The following is a 16,057-nucleotide window of genomic DNA, read 5'->3' as shown; positions in this document are numbered from 1 at the left end:
GTTTAATAAAACTCAGTATTTTTGCATCTGAGAGACTATAAAACAATTGTCTCCTGTGATCCTATTGTCATTGAGAATCCATTGAAAGGACTTTGAAGATAAAGTAAGAGAGGTAGAGGAAAAAATGCAAAAAGAAATAAGAGTGATGCAGGAGGGCCATGAAAAAAGTAAAAAACTTGAAAGCCAAATTGGCCAAATGGAAAAGGAGGTACAAAATCTCTCTGAAGAAAATCATTGCTTAAAAATTAGGATTGAGCAAATAGAAGCTAATGATTTTATGAGAAATCAAGACACAATAAAACAAATCCAAATGAATAAAAAATAGAGGGCAATGTGAAATATCTTCTTGGAAAAACAGTTGACCTGGAAAATAGATCCACGATAGATCATGTGAAAATTATTGAAATACCTGAAAACCATGATCCAGGAAAGATATCCTCTTCCAGGGAATTGTCAGGGAAAATTGCTCTGATATTATAGAAGCAGAAAGTAAAATAGAAATTGAAAGAATCCACTGATCACCTCCTGAAAGATATCCCAAAATTAAAACTTCCAGGAATATTATAGCCAAATTTCAGAGCTCCCAGGTCAAGGAGAAAATATTGCCATCAGTCAAGAAGAAAAAATTCAAGTACTGTGGAGCCACAGTCTTGATATCACAAGATCTAGCAGCCTCCACATTAAAGTATCAGAGGGCATGGAATATGATATTCTAGAGGACAAAGGAATTGGGATTATAGCCAAGAATCACCTATCCAGCAAAACTGATTATAATCTTTCAGGGGGAAAAATGGGACTTCAATGAAAAAGAGGACTTTGCGGTATTTATGATGAAAAGACCTGAACTGAATAGAAAATTTGACTTTCAAATACAAGACCCTAAAGAAGCATAAAAAGGTAAATAGGAGAATCCATTGAAAATATGAAGTTGTGCTTATCTTCATCCCTCTGGAACCAATAGTGATCATTAATTTCAATCTGATTTCTTATGTCTTTTAAGTTTTCATTATATTCATGTGATTACTATCAATACTATTTTCTTGGCTTTTTTTTTTACTCTGCTTAAATTCATTCAACCCTTCCCATATTTCTTTGAATTCTTCATATTCATCAATGCTTATCTGATGTTCATAGCCCATTATATTCATATGGTGACATTTGTTTAACCTTTCCTCAATCTATATGCACTCATATTCTGTTTCCAATTTTTAGCTACCACAAAAAGTATTACTATAAATCTCTTGTTATACATGATATTTATCTTTCCATCTTTGATTTCCTTAAGATATGCCTTATATGTGTGGAAATTTATTTTGATTTGGGGACCCTACCTTTGGGCTGAGATTAATAAGCCTTAGGCCCTCAGGGTCTTTTCTGTGTGAGGGCCTAGTGCTCCTCCCCCTCCACTTCAGCTGAGCCAAAAAGCCCCGTGGGCTGAGATGCCAGGTCAGACAGCTGGGGGGAAAGCCCCAGTTCCCTCTGCCCTGAGTGGATCTATCCAAGAGATCCCAAGCTCATCTAGGCCAGCCTCTGGCATAGCCCATGCAGAGGTCCCTGCATTCCTGGGTATGGTACGCGAGACACTTGAGCGTCTCCTCCCCCCGGCTGCAGCGCTAGGGTGGCCAGCAGATTAGCTTGGTGTGTGGGGGACTGCAGGAAGCCCCGAGATTTGAGTGGAGAGAAAGAAGATATATAGACCGGAGAGTTAGATGGTAAGAGGGAGAGAAACGCCAAGGGAGCTAAGAGGAACAAGGGAGAAGCTGGAGGATTAATAGGAATGGACAAAGTGGGGCTGACAAGATTAAGGAGGACTCCGAAGACTAGAGGCACTGAGGAGAAAGGGAGAGGCCAGAAGGTTAAGAGAAATGGAAACGGACAGAAAGGGGCTGGCTACAAGGAAGCTAAGGAGACTGAGGCTACATAAAGAGAGGAGGAGGCTAAAAAAGTTCCAGGCACAGCAGGTGGAAAGAGATGCCCTGGAAAACAGTCAGGTTGTACATTTTATTTCCCTGTATTTTTATGTTTAAATAGTATCTCATAAATAAACTCTGCTTTGGTTATATAGTTAAGAGGCTTCTTAATCTTTTGCTTATCAATTTGGGAGCAGTGTGGAGAAATTTTTAAATGGCCCATACTAAGTTAATAGCAGTCAGAAAGACAGCTAGTCAAAAGTCCCAGATTAGTCCTCCAGTCAGATTAGTCCCCCCAAATTAGGCCAGCAAGTTAACAAAATATTTCTACATTTGAATGGCGACCACAGCAGGACTTACAGCCAAATTATAATTTTCCAAACTTATCATTTTTCATATAGTTATAATTTTTCATAAGTCCAATTATAATTTTTTCAGACTAGATTAGCTAAATAATAAGTAATTTTTACATATGTGTGAATGTATCAGATTTCTATAAATTTACTGTATTCTCATTTCTATTTTAAATATAAAACCAGTATAGCTCCCCTCAGAGAAACAAGGGATACTGTTACTATGTCTTTTAGAGGAAGCAGAATCTTGAGTGATTCAGAATTTAACTATAATTTTAAGAGACTGTTAGTAAAATCAAGTCAATAGATAGTTATCAAGTGACTTTTCTAGGCACTATGTACTCTGTTCCTGGGGGTTCAAAGAAAAATCAAATAATAATAATAATAATAACAACAACAACAAAAAGAAAAGCAGTACCTGCTCTCAAGGAGCTTAAATCCTAAAGGAGACACTCACTAGAACTATGATTAAAGATGACGAAGAAATGCTTCATCCAGAAGGTGGGAATGTGGTTGAAACTTGAAGGAAGCCAGGGAAGCAAAGGGGTGAAGAAGAGGAGGGAGATAATTCCATGAATGAATAATAGCCAGTGAAAATGTCAAGAGTTAGAAGATGTAGTGTCATATAAAGGAATCATTAAGGAAGCCAGCATCACTGGAAGGAAGAGTATGTGGAAGAAATGAAACTATAAGAAGACAGGAAATGTAGGAAGGGGACAGATAATGAAGAGCTTTAAACACCGAAGAGAGCATTTTGTATTTGATTATGGGATTCTTGAGGAGCCACTGGAGTTTATTGAATGGGGAAGGGGTGGCAAGGTCAGACTCAGACTTTAGAAAGATCAATTTGACAGCTGAGGGCAGAATGGACTAGAGTGAGGAGAGACCTCTCACACTGTATACTGAAATAAGGTCAAAATGGGGACATGATTTACACATAAAGGATGATACCATAAACAAATTAAAGGAGTATGGAATTGTTTATCTGTCAAATTTATGGGCAGGGGAAGAATTTAGGACCAAAGAAGATATAGAGAATAAAATTAAATGTAAAATAGATCATTTTGATTATATAAAATTAAAAAGCTTTTGCACAAACAAACTAATGTAGCCAAGATTACAAGGGAAGTAGAAAACTAGGAAAGAATTTTTGAAATAAATATCTCTGATAAAGGCCTCATTTCTTAATTATATAGAGAACGGATTCAAATTTATAAAAATACAAGTCATTCCCCAATTGATAAATGATCAAAGGATATGAACAGGCAGTTTTCAGACAAAAAAAAAATCAAAGCTATTTATAATCATATGAAAAAATGCTCCAGATCATTATTGATCAGAAAAATGCAAGTTAAAACAACTCTGAAGTATCACTTCACACATATCAGAGTGGCAAATATACCAAAAACAGAAAATATTGGATGTTGGAGGGAATGTGGGAAAGCTGGGATGCTAATCCTCTGTTGGTGGAGTTGTGAAATAATCTAGCCATTCTGGAGAGTAATTTGGCACTATGCCCAAAGAGCTATAGAACTGTGCATACCCTTTGATAGCAATACCACTGCTAGGTTTATATCCCAAAGACATGCCCAAAAAGAGAAAAAGACATTTGTACAAAAATATTCATAGTACCTCTTTTTGTGGTGGCTAAGAAGTGGAAATCAAAGGAATGCCCATCAATTGGGGAATGGCTAAACAAGCTGTGGTCTATGATTGTGATGGAATATTATTGTGCTATAAGAAATGACAAGCAGGATGATTTCAGAAAGGCCTGGAAAGACTTATATGAACTGATATATGGTGAAGTGAGCAGAACCAAGAGAATGTTGTGCACAGAGACAGCAATATTGTTTGATGAAGAACTGTGAATGACCTAACTATTCTCAGCAACACAATGCTCCAAGACATTCCCAAATGACTAATGATGAAGCATACTATCCATCTTCAAAGAAATAAGTGATATTTATGGAAAAGACTTAAATATGCTATTTTTACTTACTTTTATTTTTCTTTTATTCAAGTTTTCTTATAAAAATTATTAATATAGTAATGTTTTACATAATTGCACACATATAATATATATAACATATAACATGTATAGATATGATTGCTTACCACCTCAGGGAATGAGAAGGGGAGGGAGGGTATGAGCAATAGAATTTCAAACTCAGAGCTTTAAATAAAAATGTTTATTATCAAAATTTTTTAAAAAACACTTATAGAGATTCAATTACAAAGTACTCCTTAAAGTAATAAAGAAAAACTTAAGTATGTGGAAAAATATTTCAGTGTTCATTGCTGAGCTATGTCAATACTACCAAATGTAGATCTAAAACAATAAGGGATATTATGAGCAATATAGGAATGATTCCTTCGCAATTCAAATTATCATATAAATTAGTATTAATCAAAACCATCAATATTGATTAAAAATAGAGTAGATCATTAAAACTAACTAGACAAGGAAAAACCCGAAATAAGATCAGAATATAAAATCCCAGTTGTTCCATATAGCCTAAAGCATAAATTACTTAGGAAAGAATTCCCTATTTGACAAAGATTGCTGGGGCAGCTAGGTGGTGCAGTGGATAGAGCACCAGCCCTGGATTCAGGAGGACCTGAGTTCAAATCCGGCCTCAGACACTTGACACTTACTAGCTGTGTGACCCTGGACAAGTCACTTAACCCTCATTGCCCTGCCAAAAAAAAATTGCTAAAAAAAGGAAAAGTCTGTCTGGAAGAAAGTAGAAATAGCTTTCTATATGAAAAAGTGGGACGATTCAATGGGACATTTAGGTAAAATAAAACAAAAGATATCAATAAAAATTTGTTTTAAAATACATAAATTTAAAAGGTGATATAAAAATATCAATAAATTTTTAAAAGTAAAAATAGAAATTAGCATATTCACACAAGATCACTTAATTAGTTGCCAATTTGACTAGGTTACTCTTCAAAAACTTTCAATGACTCCCTATTTCCACTTGGATAAAATGCAACATTTCAACCTCCCCTTTAAAACTGGTTTTACATTATTCTCTTGAACTCTACATTCCAGCAACTTGAATCAATGCCAAGTTTTCCCATAGCTTTATATTCACAGAATCTATCCTTCAGGACTAGAATATGCTCTCTCTACTTCTCTGCCTTTTAGAAGTGATAAAATGACAAGTGATAAAGCAGAAGTGAATAGTCTAGCGTTTATCCCAATAACTATTTTTCAAATAAAATACAGTTTAGGTGCTTTCAAATCACGACAGCCAATTAGATTCAATTGTTATGTGAGTGATCTCCTATAGTTAGAAGGGTATATATGATCTGCTGTGAATGACTTAGTTATTTTCAGCAATGCAGTGACCCAAGACAAATCTGAAGGACTTATGAAAAATGCAATCCATGTACAGAGAAAGAACTGGTGGTATCTGAATACAGATTAAAACATTTTTATTAGTTCCTTTTTCTAAAGGTTTTTTATCTGTTTTCCTTTAAAACCTAACTAATGAGGAAATGTTTTGCATGACTACACAAGTATAACTTATATTGAATTTCTTGAATTCTTGAGGTGGGGTGGGGAGGGAGGGAGGAAGGGAATTCAGAAAACAAAGTTTTAAAAATCTATGTTAAAATTTGTTTTTACATGTAATTTGGGAAAAAAAATTCTAAATTTAAAAAACATTTTAAAAGAAGTGTCTATAAACTCTTTGGTATGACAAAGATATCCAATGGCCATCCCTTTATTAATAACCTGCCTGGTTATTAATAAATTTATTAAATTACCCAGAAAGTATGTCTCTCATATTTTTAATCATCACCCTGTAGAGAAAGAGATATACTTTGGAATAGATACACATTTTCCTTAGAGGGAAAACCAAAGGCCCAATATAGAAAAAGGAAAAAATGTTCCCATCATGTTTCCCCTCCACAAACACATAAGCAACAGGTAATTTTTTGATGGCATAAACACATGGTAACATCAGGGGTTGTAATTGATCCTCTAGGAGTTTCTCCCATCTCCCCTCTGTCATGCAGTAGCAAAAGACTTCCAGTATATTTTTGAAGCATGTTTCTTCAATCTTCATTTCCTGAGCCTCTCTGGAATCTCACGTGATAAGAGAAAGAAATTGTCTTTCTTTAACATGGTCACAGCCTTGGGGCTTCCTGTGATCAAATAAGAGGGGCATCAGAATGCTTTGTTCATCCACAGACATTGTCTTCAATAATATACTTCACTTGACTGTACTTTTTTTTTTTTACAAGGAAGGTCTCCCATTTGAAGAGGAGGGATTTGGGGGGGTGTTGAGTAGTAAGAGTGATACAAAAACAGGAAGAAAAGACCATCAATGAAACCTTTAAAACAGAGAATAGAGCAGAAGGAAGTTCAAAAGGGACCCAGACAAATAAGGCAGTTTTCTTACTATTATGTTAAATTTAATATGTCCTTTTTTTTAAAGTGAGATAATTGGGGTTAAGTGACTTGCCCAGGGTCACACAGCTAGTAAGTGTTAAGTGTCTGAGGCCGGATTTGAACTCAGGTACTCCTGACTCCAGGGCCAGTGCTTTATCCACTGTGCCACCTAGCTGCCCCTAATATGTACTTTTAAAATTAAGCAAACTATGCAATATAAATTCACAGTTTTCTTTACAAATCTTTCCTAACAATCTATTTTACAAGATTTTACAAGTCTTTTTCTTTACAACCTTTCTTTAAAATGTCTTTGTATTATTAAATGTTCCTATTTATTGGTATTTGTTGAGTTCATAATAAAAATTATTTTTTAAACTATTAAGTAAGAAAAATGTAAAAAACTCTGTTGTAGAAGATTAGTCCACTAAACCAGTACCAGGAAAGAATCTTTTTATTTCTTCCAAACCCAAGAAGCTAACCATAGGTGAGCTAGGCCTTTGGACAGGAACAGCATACTGATTGCCACCCAACAGGAAATTCTTTCTAAAGAAAAACTACAAACCCCTTTGCTACATGCTACTTTTTCTCTCATTCATTCATTATCAAGTTCTATAAAATTCAAATCATAATAGATGACATTAATGTACTGCTTTAAAGCTTACTCTGAAATAGCATGGAAAAGTATATGGAAAATTGACCTTGAAAGAATGAAGACCTTGGTTCAAGTCTTATCTGTGAAGCAAATTGGCTGAGTAACCCTAGGCAAGTCACTTAAACCTCTCCATGTTCTAAGAAAAAATTTTAAACTATAAGTTATATGAAAGCTGCCAACCTGCACAAGTAAGGAAATTTTTTTTTATCTGTTAGTTCTGTTGAAAAGAGAAACTGTCTGCACATAAACAGAGGGAGAAAACTACTCCCAGAGTGAGGGGAAGTTGAAAAGAGAACTGTCCCCCACAGAAACAGAGTAAACTTAAAGAAATGAGTGAAGCACAGTTAAGTTAAACTGCTCTCCACAGATACAGAGTAAGAGACACCAGAAAACTCTCCCTTATGCAAAGAGAGTGAGAGACTATTTCTCCCACAGTGCAGTGAAGTACAGTTCTGCAAGGCAAGAACCCATTTATTATTATTATTGTTCTTATTATCATCATCATTATTATTATGCTCATCAAAGAAAGTATGTATGCACGGGAGCTTCTCAGGAGAGTGGCTCACTCTAACTTGAGGAAGGCAGATGTTTAAGCAGTAAAGTCACAGTCCTTGGACAATTAAGATTCACGGCTTCATTGCTATGTCAGTCAGGTTTGGCATCTGATTAATTCCCTGCTTTCTGGTTTGAAACAGAATGTTTTTCCTTCCATTTGAACAACATGGATCAGACTTACAGTGTGATAAGGGAATGTGAAATAGGGAGAGGAGACTGGGGGCTGGGGAACTTTGCAGACAACGATATCTCTTGGAAGGTCCAGGAAACCCGAAATGACTCAGGAATGTTAGAGAAGACAGGGATTCTAGCAGATAAAAATGTCTCTGGAAGGGCTATAAATTCCCAGATGGCTTAAGGCCTGCTTCAAAATTGGTAAGTATTGTTCTCAGTATTTTTACCACTTGCACATCCTGCCAGGTCCGTCTTGTCACCACAAAGGACTTTTGACATGTTAGGTCAGGTTTTCATCCAGCTCCTCTGTTAAATAAGGGAATTCTAACAAATCCAAATAGTTAGTATAATCATTAATCATTTCATTGGTATATGAACTATCTAGTTTTGTACAGTTCTCTATACCAATGAAATCTCAGGTGTATTCCAGTTCCCATCCCTTTAAAATTTATAAAGCATTTTATATACTTGTACCAAGAGCCATTTTCTAGGACAAAAATTATTTTGATATGAAAACAGAAATAAAACTCATAGTCATTCAGCCATATCACAGAGAACAGGACCCTCCTCACCCCCAAAGGAGCTGAGAAGAAGGAGGACTTCAGATGAAGAGTGCCAAAATGATGAATCCCTAGGGTGGTAAATGGAGAAGGCTGTGCTATATCATGGCTAAGGACAGCACAGTATAGCTAAGTGAGGTATAGAAATGGCAATTAGAAAAGGGAGCAGCTCTTTCGCCTCCTGATCATTGCCATCATGGGCCGCATGCATGCTTCCGGGAAGGGCCTGTCCCAGTCGGTTTTGCCGTACCCCTGCAGCGTGCCCACATGGCTGAAGCTCACCTCGGACGACGTGAAGGAACAGATCTACAAGCTGGCCAAGAGGGGCCTGACGCCCTCCCAGATCGGTGTGATCCTGAGGGATTCTCATGGTCTGGCACAAGTGCGCTTTGCAACGGGCAACAAAATTTTGAGAATTCTCAAGTCCAAAGGACTTGCCCCTGATCTCCCTGAAGATCTTCATCACTTGATCAAGAAAGCTGTTGCTGTTCACAAACATCTTGAGAGAAACAGAAAGGATAAGGATTCTAAATTCCGTCTGATTCTCAATGAGAGCCAAATTCACAGGCTGGCTCGTTACTACAAAACCAAGAGAGTGATCTCACCCAATTGGAAATATGAATCATTCACAGCCTCTGCTCTAGTTGCATAAATTTTGGTTTATGTACTAAAATAATAAAATCACATCTACATGAAAAAAAAGGGAGCAATCATAATCACTAAGGGAAAAAATGTAATCCCATCACAAACAATGCCAGCAACATGTGACAAAATCCTACCCTTCCCATGGTAGTCATAACTACATTATTCTATCTACAAATACTACTAGTTTGTCTGCTTTCCTTGACAAGTTATTCACCCCCCAAAATGCCTAAATGATTATTCAGATTATGCACATACACATTTACACATATGATTATAGCTTTTTAAGCATTTTATGTCTCCCTATGACCAAATACTGTTTCTAGGTAGAGACCACGGTATTTTGAGGGCAAGAGTTTCACATCATTTTCTTTCTCCCTTTGTATTCATTGCAGTATTCATCACACTGTTGTAATAGTAGCTCATATTCATATATCACTTTAAGATGTACAATGCAATTTACTTTCAATAACCTTATAAGAGAGATGATACAAGTAGTATTGACTTCATTTTTTAAAATGAAGAAATTGAGATGTCCTCAATTTCACCCACTTACTCAAGGTAATGGAATGTGACAGAGCTAGGAGATAAACACAAGTCCTCCCACTTTAATTCTAGTGCTTTTTATACTATGACAGATAAACGCTCATGGCAAGTACTTTGTAAATATTTATTGAACTGAAATAAGTTTTAATATTTAACACAGAAAAATTGTATTCAATAAAAATACATAGATACTATGAAAATCATAGAGAAGTCTTTCAGGAGCAAAGTTAGTCCTCAATTGAATAGTCAACTCCATGATAGTTTTGTTTGTCTAAATTTTTTTGTTTCTCCAGTACCTATGACAGGGCTGTGGGTATATTGCATGTTCAACAAATGTTTTTGAATAGAGTTTAATCTGAAAGAAGAGTTGAAAAAACTGTCTAGATAGGAGTTCACACAAATTCAGGGGAGAAAAAGGATGAATTCAACTGAACATATATCTTATGCTGGGTTTACTTAATAAAGAAACAATTGCATTTAGCAATTTTTTTATGAGGAAAAGGACTGCTGACTATAACAACTGTGGATCTCAAAAAAAAAAAAAAAGAGAAATGCATTGAAAAGTTTAGTGTACACAAGGTCCAGCAATCCCCTATTGGACTGAATTAACTAAACGACCAGTTATTTCAGAAACATGATGTGCTTTTCCCAAGAAGAACCATATTTTTCACAAGATATGCATGATGTTACATGTTCTTAGGATGGTTTATTAGATTATTGCAGAGGGGATTTTATTACTTGCAATTTTTTTAAAATAACATTCTTGTGCTTTAAAAAGGTTAAATGAGATCTTATACAGGAAGAGGGATAAGTTAACATTTTAAGGTTCACTTGAGCTGTAAGATTCTAGGCATAGCACTGGCCCTGGGTTCAGCAGGACCAGAGTTCAAATCTGGTCTCAGACACTTGACATTTACTAGCTGTGTGACCATGAGTGAGTCACTTAACTCTCATTGCACTGCCCCCCCCCAAAAAAAATATTCTATGCATACTTCATCCATAGTTGTATGTCTCCCTTACCTTGTATCTTTTCCTAAAAGCCTTATCAGTGCCTCTTTCATATCTTTGTTCCTCAAAGTATAAATAAGGGGGTTAAGGGTAGGAGTCACCACAGTGTATAAAAGTGTGATGAATTTGCCCTGTCTGTGGGAATATGAGCTGCTGGGTTGAATATAAACAGCTGTGCTTGGCCCATAAAAGAGGGACACCACCAAAAGATGTGACCCACAGGTTTTCAAGGCTTTATACCAAGCCTGGGATGACCTGATTCTCATCACTTCCTGAGCAATGAGTGCATAGGAGATTAAGATCAGTCCCAGAGGCAGGAGGAGCAAGACCAAGGAAGCCACAAAAAGCTGTATTTCATTGGCATGAATATCTACACATGCCAACTTGATCATGGCAGGCACCTCACATACAAAAGTGTAGAGCTTTCTGTGCCCACAGAAAGGCAGCTGAAGAGTGATGGTGCTCTGAATCAGTGTATTGCCCAAACCACTCAACCAAGCAACCCCTGCAAGGCTCTGACACAGTCTTGGGTGCATGAAAGTAGCATAGTGCAGTGGTTTACAGACAGCAGCATAGCGATCAAATGCCATGACCGCCAGGAGAACACATTCAGTGGATCCCAGTGCCAGAGAGACATAGAGTTGAATGGCACAGCCTATGGGAGTGATGGTCTTGGCTGGTCCTCTCAAGTTCCACAGGAGCTGAGGAACAATACTTGTGGTGAAACAGAGGTCAATGAAGGACAGGTTGCTGAGGAAGTAATACATTGGGGTGTGGAGTTTGGAATCCAGGTGAGAGACCAGGATAATAGCCATGTTGCCTACAAGGGTCAGAATGTAGGAAATCAAAACAACAATGAAGAGGATTTTCTCCAGTTTGGGCTGGTCTGAAAAACCCACCAGGATGAAGTCACCGCCTGTGCTGTCATTAATCATTCCCATCGTTGTAATCAAAGGCAGAAGAAAATGTAAAGTTCTGGAGAGATGGTCGTGGTATTCATTGATAGTAAAAGCAACTTTGAAAGAGAACTATCAGAAATGTTATAATTGAGAGGCATAATCACTGACAGTGGTTGAAAATTCAGAGAATCTGTGACACTACAAAAGAACTAAATAGAAGTAATGAGTAATATATAACACAGACATTAGTGAGTCAACTCAAAATTACTCACCCTGGGAACTCCTAGAGCATCTTGCTGCTTCCTTCCTATCTCAGAGCTATCCGTTAGAAACCCGTCAAAAGATTAACATGGAAAGGAAGAACACAGGACCAGAAGAACCTTTGGATCATTCTTCGGTAATTCCTAGTCTTATTGAGAAGAAAATAAATGACATTTTCTTCATCACAAATCACATAACTTTTCCTTTTCTTTGTCAACATCACAATAAAACATATTTATAAAAGGTAAAATATGTATAATTCATAATGTTTATATAATATATAATACTTCATAGGCAATTTTTTAATTTCCCAAGATACTTTAGATGTTTTTCTTTCATGAGTTTCAAAAGTGGACAATCACTCCAAAAAATATCAAAATAATGCCAAAGGACAATGCCTGGAGCAGCAAAACCCACAGAAAAAGGTGCTAAAATCATCTTCTAACCAAGAAAAGCTTGGAAGATCAGAAGGAGGAAGCTGCTGTGCTGATGCAAGAGTTGAGCCCAACCCCACAGTCACCCTGACATAGATCCAGTCCCAGGAAAGCCTCACCAGAGAAGGAGACCCCCAGAGCCTCTGAATCAGCTGAAGCACCAGTATCATCTGGAACTAAGCTCACAGTCTGGTGAGAGGGCTGAGCCCTGGGCAGGGGGGAAACTACAGGGGTCTATGCTGGTGCTGAGGCAGAACTTGGGTTTTCACCCCTGCTGAGAACCAGGAGGTAGGCTGAAGTAGCAGTGGTCTAGGTGAGGGAGGGGCACAGGCTCGTCAGAGCTGACAACCACAACACACAAAGCTGGTTGATTAACAAGTTGGTCTGGGGTTATCTATGGACCAGGGAACAGGCCAGGCAAGTGAAGAACCTGATTCTCCTTAAATCATACCACGTGGGACTTCTTAAGCTTGAGATACTGCAGACTGGAAACAGTGCCCCACTTTAAGGAGATAAAAGTCTAGTAAAAGAAAGGCACGATAAGCAGACTGAGAAAGGTGAGGACCATAGAAAGTTTCTTCAGTAACAAGGAAGACCAAGGGACACCCTCAGAGGAAGATGTCAACATCAGGGCCCCTATATCTAAAGCTTCCAAGAAAAATATGAATTGGTCTCAGGACATAGAGGTGCTCAAAAAGGACTTTGAAGATAAAGTTAGAGAGGTGGAGAAAAACATGGAAAGAGAAATGAGGGGGATGCAGGAAAGACATGAGAAAAAAGTCAACAGCTTGAAAAGTCAAATTGGCCAAATGGAAAAGGAGATACAAAAGCTCTCTGATTAGGATTGAACAAATGGAAGCCAGTGACTTTATGAGAAACCAAGACACAATAAAGCAAATCCAAATGAATAAAAAAATAGAGGGCAATGTAGAATATCTTCTGGGAAAAACTGCTGACCTGGAAAATAGGTCCAGGAGAGATAATCTGAAAATTATTAGTCTACCTGAAAACCATGATCAAGGAAAGAGCTTAGACATCATCTTCCAAGAAATTGTGAGGGAAAATTTCCCTGATATTCTGGAAGCAGAAGCTAAAATAGAAATTGAAAGAATCCACCGATCACCTCCACAAAGAGATCCCAAAAGGAAAACTCCTAGGAATATTACAGCCAAATTCCAGAGCTCTCAGATCAAGGAGAAAATATTGCAAACTCCCAAAAAGAAAGAATTCAAGTACTGTGGAGCCCCAGTCAGGAGAGCAAAAGATCTATCAGCTTCTACATTAAAGGACCAGAGGACATGGAATATGATATTCCAAAGGGCAAAGGAAATGGGATTACAACCAAGAATCACCTACCCAGCAAAACTCAGCATTATCTTTCAGCGGAAAAAATGGGACTTTAATGAAAAAGAGGACTTTCAGGTATTCATGATGAAAAGACCTGAACTAAATGGCAAATTTGGCTTTCAAATACAAGACCCTAGAGAACCATAAAAAATGGAGTTGGGAAACATACCTGGGGTTGTGCAGTGGGTGACTGTCTTGTGCCTGATGCCGGGTTTTGGCTGGGATCCCCCTGGGTCCAGGGGTGATGATTTGTCCACTGTGTCACTTAGCTAGATGATAACATCTTTAGGGTTAAATTGAGGGGTGAAGGGAATTCACTGGGGGAGGGGGAAGGGCAGAAGTGAAATCCTACATGAAAGAAACAGGAAAAGGCTTATGGAGTGGGGGAAGAGATGGGAGAGGAGCAGGGCAGTAAATTAATTTTACAGTCATCAGAAAAGGCTCAAGGACCTTAAACTCATCAGAGTTGCCTCAAGGAGGGACTAACAGACACACCCAACTGGGTGGAGTAATCTATTTAATCTGGGCAGTAAATGAGCCTAACACTTATCAGAATTGGCTCAAAGACCTCAATCTCATTAGAATTGGTTCAAGGAGGGAATAATGTACACACTCAATTGGGTGGAGTAATCTCTCTAACCCTGCAGGAAAATAGATGGGGAAGGGGATAAATTTAGAGACCGGGGCAAAAGAAGGAAGGGCAGAGTGGAGGAGGGGACAGACAGAAGCAAATCCCTTTTGAAGAGTGATAGAATGAAAGAAGATGGATAATAGAATAAATATCATGGGGAAGGGAATAGGATGGAAGGGAAACAGTTAACAATAGTAATCATGAAAAAGGGAAAAGGGGGGAAATTGTACAAAAAATATTTATAGCAACACTTGGTGGAGGCTAAGAATTGAGAATCAAGGGAATGTCCATCAATTGAGGAATGATGGAAAAAGCTGTGTTATATGATTGTAGTGGAATGGTCTTGTGCTACAGGAAATGACAAACAGGATGATCCCAGAAAAACCTGGAAAGACTAATGAACATTGATGTATAGTGAAGTGAGCAGAGCTGAGAGGACATTGTGCATAGTGACAGCAGTATTGTTCAATGAGCAATTGTGAATGACTTAACTACTCTCAGCAGTGCAATGATCCAAGACAATCCCAAGGAACTAATGAAGAAGCTTACCATGCACCCCTATAGAAAGAACTGATAAAAAGAACACTTGTGGATTGTACATATATAACCTGATTGCGATCTTGTGGAGGGGGAAGGAAAGGGAGGGAGAAAAATTTGGAACTCTAAATCTTATGAAAATGAATGTTGAAAACTACCCTTACATGTAACTGGAAAATAAAATAAATGTTTATTGCTGAAAAAAAAATAAATTTAATTTTAAAAATATATAAAATATCCAAAATAACAAAATAAGAAATAGGAAAATAAATTATTTCAGAAAAGGACATGAGCATCAAGTGAACAATAAAAGGGGAAAAACAGAAACATATGGATTTGCAAATTAATTCTATCAAACATTCAAAGGGTAATTAATTACAATATCACATAAAATTCTAAGCAATAGACAAAATAGCCTACTAAATTCCTTCAATAAACCAAATATTGTCTTGATACTTAAACTAGGGAGGGACAAAACAGAAAAAAATATATACCAATATTCCCAATGAATATCCATGCAAAAAATTTAAATAAAATGTTAACAGACTTCAATATATACATTCTATATACACTTATACAAGATTATACATTATGACTAAGTTGAATTTATATGAGGAATAAATGGTTGGTTCTATATTAGTAAACTTTATAAACATAATAGACCACCCCAGTTATAAAAACAAATTTTTAAATCACAAAAAATTGTTAAAAATAATAAAACACATAATAATAAATGTACCTTTCTTTAATAAAAATGATGTTTATCTAAAATAAAAGGCCAGTCTTAAATGTCATATCAAACTAAAGGATTTTTGTATAAGATTTGTAGTAAAATAAGGTTGTCTATAATCACCACTATTATCATAGTACTAGAAATGCTAATTATAGTAATTAGACAAGAAAAAATAAAATGAGGGAACAAGCACAGGTTAAAGGGGAACAAAATTATTCCTTTTTGAAAGACAATACGATGGTCTACTTGGAGAATGCTAGAGAATTGGTCAAAAATTAATTGAAATAATAGTTTCAATTAAATAGAAATATCAGCAAAAGTGTAGGACAAAACACACAAATCATAAATATTTCCAACAAAATCTAATAGAAACAGAAATTAATAATTTTTCATTCAAAGAAATTATAGAA

The 16,057-nt window shown here is 36.8% G+C and overlaps 2 protein-coding genes across 2 annotated transcripts; one reads left to right on the top strand and one right to left on the bottom strand.

Moving 5' to 3' along the window:
• The first annotated feature begins 8,805 nt into the window (after positions 1–8,805).
• On the top strand, positions 8,806–9,261 carry LOC122755487 (40S ribosomal protein S13-like). The gene has a single exon (XM_044004004.1). The coding sequence runs from the start codon at positions 8,806–8,808 to the stop codon at positions 9,259–9,261; it is 456 nt and encodes a 151-aa protein (XP_043859939.1).
• Positions 9,262–10,813: 1,552 nt separating this feature from the next.
• LOC122755486 (olfactory receptor 2G3-like) lies at positions 10,814–11,746 on the bottom strand. Its single transcript, XM_044004003.1, has one exon. The coding sequence runs from the start codon at positions 11,744–11,746 to the stop codon at positions 10,814–10,816; it is 933 nt and encodes a 310-aa protein (XP_043859938.1).
• Between the last annotated feature and the right edge of the window lie 4,311 nt (positions 11,747–16,057).

Source organism: Dromiciops gliroides, chromosome 4, assembly GCF_019393635.1.
Source record: "Dromiciops gliroides isolate mDroGli1 chromosome 4, mDroGli1.pri, whole genome shotgun sequence".
In the NCBI taxonomy this organism is placed as follows: Eukaryota; Metazoa; Chordata; class Mammalia; order Microbiotheria; family Microbiotheriidae; genus Dromiciops; species Dromiciops gliroides.
The sequence above is the reverse complement of the archived record's forward strand: the minus strand, read 5'-3'. Positions and strand labels throughout refer to the sequence as shown.